Consider the following 5845-nt stretch of genomic DNA (forward strand, 5'->3'; position numbering starts at 1 on the left):
CGGGTCCGGGCAGCACCACATCCCGCACCATGGCCCTGGCACTCGGACCGCGGCGTCGGTTATGGAGCCCGGCGGCCACAAGAAAGAGCCCCCGGGGGCGCGGCACCGCCGCTCGGGTCCGGCTACACCCCCCCCCCCCCGATGCTGGGCATGGCGCCCGACCGGTGCCCGGCACCAGGGCCGGGGCTGCCCGGAGCCGAGGTGGCCAGTCCCCCCCGCCCCCCCCGCGGCAGTGCTCCGGCCGAGGGGCGCGTGCCGGGCCGGCCCTCCTCCGCGCGGGTGGCCGTGGGCGTGGGAGCTCAAGCACCCCCCGAGCTGGGGGAAGACAACTGCACGGTGGCCGGGATGCTCCCTCGGCCGGCGGAGGCCGGATCTCGGTTCGGAGGGGCTGGGCCCGGCGTCCTGGGCGCTCGGCGCGGCCGGGCTCGCGCCCGAGCACGTCGCAGCCCGCGGCGGCACCATGCCCAGCCCGAAGGGGCGCCCATCTCCCTGACGCGCGCGCGCGCGCACACCCCGCACAGGCCCCCAGCGACCGCCGGATCCTCCCGTACCCGAGTGCCCGCCGGCCGGGCGGCGCGCCCGGGGGCTCGCGGCACCCGGGCAGCTGAGAGCAGACAGCGACCCCATGCCGACCGGCAGGCGCGCCATCGGTACCATGCTCCCTGACATGTGCGAGCAAGCCGCGGACCGCACACGCCGCCCCGGCCAGATGCCAACTCATGGTTCGACAACACACCTAAGCGATGCCCCGGCGCGCGCCGCGGCTCCCGGGGGGCGGGGGAGTATCGACAGTCCCCCCCCCCCCCCCGTTCCCGCCCCCTCCCCCCGCCTTTCGCCCTCCCGCCCCTCGTCCCGCCTGCCCGGAGGATGCCCCACGGCGACTCCGCTCCCCTGTTGGCTCCCTGCCCAGGCCCGGCCATGGAGATACCGGTCCTCGGCCGCGAGGCGTCGGGCGCGCCCCCGCCCTATAGCCTCCGGCCCCCGGACTACAAATCCACCTACGGCGCGCGGCCCGACGCGGACCCCGTCGTGACGCAGCCGGCCATGCTGGGCGTCGTCTACTCGCCGGAGTTCGAGTGCGACATCTGGGTCCCGGAGCGTGTGCCCTACACCAACTTCCAGGACTACATGACCTACTACCAGGCGGTACCCCGCGCCCTCTCGCGCCCCCCGTGCTCCTGCCCGCCTGCCCGAGAGCCGGTCTGACACGCCCCCCCTCCCCTCCCTGCCGGCGCCGGCTCCAAGCCGCTTCCCGTCCCGCCGGTCGTCCAAAACTACAACCCCAGGACGCCCATCGCCGCGGTACGCGCCTGCCCTGGCCGCCTGCGGCCGCCCCGCGCGCCCGAACCCCCTCCCCCTTCTGACCCCACGTCGGCCAACAGTGCATCCTCTTCCCGGCCGTCGGCCTGGGTTTCCTGTTCCTCGGCTTCTGTGCGTCCCCCGGCCGCGGTGCCGCCCTTTGCCGGCCGCCCCCCCCGCCCAGCCCGTTTAACGCCCGTGCCTGTCCGCCCCCGCCTCCCGCCCCCCGGTCTGCGCCCCCGCCCCGGTGGCCGCGCCCGGATCAGCCGGCACCGCGGCCGACCTGGCCATGCTCATCATCGGGACCATCACCATCGCAATCGGGCCTGCCCTCTCGTTGGTGCGTTTCCTGTGCGGGCGTGCTCCGGCCCGGGGCCCGGGGGCCGTCCGCCCCCCCCCCCCCCGCCGCGCTTCGCCCGGCACCATGCGCCTGCCTGCCCCTTCGCCACGTGCGCCCTCGTGGCCGGCCCCCGGCCGTGTCTCACCCCCCGATCCCTTCGCCCGGCCGCACGCCAGTACCTCTATGTCCAGATGTCCAAGGCCAGGGCGGCCTTCCGGCGGCGTGAGGCCCACGAGCAGGAGGCCCTGGCGCATGTTCAAGCCGGCCGCATGCCCCCCCTGCCGCCGGTGCCGGTGTGCAAGTTCTGCACCAGAGCCTGGGTCGGCTTCAACCGGTATACGGTGACCTGCGAGTGGTCGCGCCAGGTCGGCACCCCCCCGGTCTTGGCATGCATCAATACCCTGGGCCAGCAGCACCAGGACCTGGTCATGCACCTGCTGCGGCAGGCCCACTAGGGGGCGGGCAGCGGCCCCGGCCCGGCCCCGGGCCAGGCGCCTCGCGATGGTACATGCCCCCCCCCCGCCCTCCGGCGCCATGGGAGCGTGCGCTGCCGGCCGGTGCACCGCCCCTTCCGCTTGGAGTCCTCCGCGTGCCTTCTCCGGGCCGGGCTCCTTGCTGCCCTTCCCGCGCCGTCGCCGTGCCAGCGCGAGGGCCCAAACGGCGAGGCCCTAGGTCGGTGGAAACATCCAGCGCCCGCCCGATCTTGCGTGCCTGGGGCCACCCAACGGCAGCGGGTCGCGTCCGCCCCATGCCGCGCGCCCGGTGCGTCGCCGCGCCCACGGGCATCTGTCGACCCGGGCTTCCCGGCGCCTCGGGGTCGCCCTCGATGGGCGAGGGCCCTCGCCGGCCCCTGCTGCCGGCCGCCCCCCCCCCCGTACGACGTATCATGCCCGGGCGGGGGCTGGTTCTGGCTGGCCGGAGGAGCGTCTGCCTGCGTGGGTCAGTGACTGCCCTCCCCCCCGGGTCGCTTGGCCGTGCAATGGCGTGTGGCTTCTCCCATGCGCAGCCCCTCCAGCCCGGCGCATCAGGCGCGCGCGGCCAGCCCCTGGTCATGTACCCCTCCCCCCCCTCGGTCCGCGGCACGCCGCTCCCTCCCCATGGGCCGAGGCCCTCCCCCGCCTCGTCGTGCCGCCATGTCCCTTCCCCGCCAGGTGGAAGTGCGCGCAGGCACAAGACAACCTCCCCCCCTCTTTCCCCCGAAAAGACTCGCTTCCCGTCTCTGGTGTATGTTCAGATGCGCGCATGTCTATTTTCCGCGGCCCCGCACAGGGGGGTTTTGTGCCGCCGACGCCCGGCCCCGCCCGGCTCCGCCCGCGCGGTCCCGAAGAACGGCGGATGGTGCCGGGGGTGGCGCGCGAGCGCGTGCCCCACCCGCAGTGGGGCTCCCCGTGCGTCGGTCTGCTCATATACATGGCGCACCGCAGCGGCCGGGTCTCACAGTCTTCCCGGCCTCCTTGGCGGCTGCTCTCCCCCGCACCCGCGGGCCGACACATAGCGGGGGGAATTGGCGCTTCTCGGGGCCTGTGTGCACACCTCCGCCTCACATGGCACCCCCCGCCGGAGCGCGGGCATGGCGCCAAGGAGGAGGGCGAGAGGAAGAGCCACGGGGGCCCGGGCAGAGAGCATGTGCCCGCGGCGCGCGCCGGGCACGCAGGCCGACAGAGCGCGCACGGTGTGTGTGCGTGTGTGTGCGTGTGTGTGCGTGTGTGTGCCTCGCCCGGGGGCAGGCCGCCATACCGTGGAGCGCGTGCCCCGCACGCCGGCAGACGCGCGGCCGGCTTACTTGCTGGCGTGCTCATCCTGGCTGATGAAGCGGCCCTGGGCATCGCGAGCCAGCTCGCCCTGGTGGTGGTGCTGGCCCGAGCTGGTGGCATGCTCGTCCTGGCTGACGAAGCGGCCCTGGGCATCGCGGTTCTGCTGGGCGTGGCCCTGGCCCTGGCGGCTGGTCGAGTGCTCCTCCTGGCTGGTGAAGCGGCCCTGGGCGTCGCGGTTCTGCTGCTCATGCCCGTGGCCGCCGCTGGCGTGCGCCGACCCGGTGCCCGAGTGGGAGCGCGTGCGCGAGTCCTGGGACCCCGGGCTGCGGCTGCCATGCGACTGGCTGCTGCTCGAGGCGGAGCTCGAGTGGTCGCGGCTGTGCGAGGTGCTCTGGCGCTGGTGCTCGGCCTCCTGGCCGCGACCGGGCGACTGGGTCTGGTTGGCGTTCTTGCGAGTGGACATGGTGGACGGGGTAGGGGCGAAGGGGCCGCGCGAGGGGGGCGTAGACAGGGCGGGGGAGGGTCTGATGGCACACGGTGTCAGCACACTGCCCCTTTCCGCGGTCATGGGGCGACAAAACAGGCAGGCAGAAAAATGCAACCGCCGCCGCCCTGGGGGACTCCCTCCGCCGGGCCCGGTGCGCGCCACTGTCCGGCCGTGTGCTTGGCCATCGGCCGGCGCGCGCTCGCGGCCCCGGCCCGGGTCCGGCCTGCGGCCATGGCGCACGCCCGATCAGGCACAGGGGCGTCGCTCCGAGGCAGCCCTCGGCCGGGGCATGTGGAAGGCGGAAAGGGGCCCCCGGCAGGGGACCGCGGAGGAGGAGCAAACGCACCGGAGAGACGGGGGACAGGAGGGACGGATGGCGGATGGCGTTGTCTGAAGAGCCCTCGGTACCTGGCCGCCAAAAGGGCCGGCTTTTATAGGGCCGCAGCCTGCAGGCAGGTGCGGCCGGCCCCGCCCCGCCCGGCCGTGCGGCGGATGCCTGCCGGAGCTACTGCCCCGCCCGCCAGCGGGCTCCCCCCGGGCTCGGCATCGCGTTCGGTCACTCCCGGGTCCGGCCACCTGTGGGCTGTCCTGGCCCGGGGCTCCTCCCGCCGCCGGGTGCCGGCCTGCCTCGGCATCTGGCCGGCCGGAGCACGGGAGCGCGCCGGCCGCCGGCCATGTGCTCGTCCGGCGCCCCTGCCGCCGGCACCGGGCCGGCGCACACCTACGGCACGGCTCCGTCGCGCCCGCGCGTGCTCCTCCCCCCGATATGCACACCCGGGACGCGCATGCCCCCGGTCACACCGATGGTGCTCGCCGCCCTGCAGCCTCCCTGGGCCGCCGGCATCCGGGCCCGGCAACACGCACCGGCTCAGGGCGGCGAGGCCCTTATCCGGGCCCACTCTCCCAGGCTAGGCCCTCCCCCCCCGCCTGGTCTTGGCACCTCGCAACACCAGCGCACCCACCAGCCCAGGGGCCCCAGTGGCCGAGAGACAGCGAGCAGGGGGAGGGGGGACGGGGGCGCATGACACCCCCCCCCCTCATCATACGAGCGTCGGCCCCCTCGCCCGGGCCCCCTCGCCCGGGCCCCCCCCGCAGGGCGCGAAGGCTGACGCCCGGCAATCTTCCCGTCTGCTCTCCGGGCAAGGGGGCCCGATTGGCCCGAGCCCGCGCCCGGCCCGGTAAACATTGGCCCGCCTGTGTTCCCAAGGCAGCGTCCGCGCGTGTGGCACAGCCCTGCCGGCATGGCGCCCGACTAGCCCAAGCAGCAGGCCTCGTCATCCCCCCCCCGTCCTGCCCCTGCGTCCGGGGTCCGGGGGGATGGTGACAACGCCGTGCAGCCGGGTCCCCGGCCTCCCCTCGAGGTGGTGGCCTGGCCAGCGCGTTGGGGCCCGGGGCCGGGTCGCGCCACCGCAGTCGGGCACGGCGGCCGCCCCGGTCGGCCCGCCAGCCGCGGTTGGCCGGAGAGACCCGCCCGCCATGCCCGTTGGTCGGGCAGAGGCAGCGAGGGTGCTCCCGGGCCGGCTGGCTCCGGCTCGTCTCCCCCGGGGCCCAACTTTCTGGGCCGCGCGGCCTGCTCGCCCTCTCCCAGGGGATCTGGGCTTTTTCCTGGGGCCCCCCAGCGCGCGTGCCCTGCCTGCCGGCACGCCGGATTAAACGCATCTAGGCCCCCTTGATCTAATTAACGTGTCATAGTGGAGTTAATGCCCGGCACCGGAGGGGGGCCCCCAGCCTGCGCTCCTCCGTCCCCGATGGGGGGACAGACGGGGGGCGGAGCTATGATCTACCGTGCCCCGGGGTCCGAGGGGAGGAGGGGGGCGGGGGTCGACAGTAGCTCCATCTGAGGTGGATTGTTTCGCCCGCGTACGACAAGGGCGGTCCCGGATGACCGCCGGGGCCCTCCCCGGGCCACGCCTTGTGGGGCGGGCCGGGGCGCCAGGGGGGCCTGGCGGCCCCAGCGCGTCCGGT

At 75.2% G+C, this 5845-nt stretch overlaps 2 protein-coding genes across 2 annotated transcripts; one reads left to right on the forward strand and one right to left on the reverse strand.

Moving 5' to 3' along the window:
- The first annotated feature begins 1004 nt into the window (after positions 1–1004).
- On the forward strand, positions 1005–3324 carry H696_06198 (hypothetical protein). Its single transcript, XM_009499942.1, has 5 exons — positions 1005–1146; positions 1246–1302; positions 1383–1431; positions 1566–1639; positions 1816–3324. The coding sequence occupies exon 5, from the start codon at positions 2028–2030 to the stop codon at positions 3132–3134; it is 1107 nt and encodes a 368-aa protein (XP_009498217.1). The 5' UTR covers positions 1005–1146; positions 1246–1302; positions 1383–1431; positions 1566–1639; positions 1816–2027; the 3' UTR covers positions 3135–3324.
- A 4-nt stretch (positions 3325–3328) lies between these two features.
- H696_06199 (hypothetical protein) lies at positions 3329–5353 on the reverse strand. Its single transcript, XM_009499943.1, has 2 exons — positions 4227–5353; positions 3329–3917 (listed from the first exon to the last, which is right to left on the reverse strand). Exon 2 carries the CDS (start codon positions 3854–3856, stop codon positions 3419–3421), a length of 438 nt encoding a protein of 145 aa, XP_009498218.1. The 5' UTR covers positions 3857–3917; positions 4227–5353; the 3' UTR covers positions 3329–3418.
- Between the last annotated feature and the right edge of the window lie 492 nt (positions 5354–5845).

The sequence above is a fragment of the Fonticula alba genome (assembly GCF_000388065.1).
Source record: "Fonticula alba strain ATCC 38817 unplaced genomic scaffold supercont2.28, whole genome shotgun sequence".
Classification (NCBI taxonomy): Eukaryota; order Rotosphaerida; family Fonticulaceae; genus Fonticula; species Fonticula alba.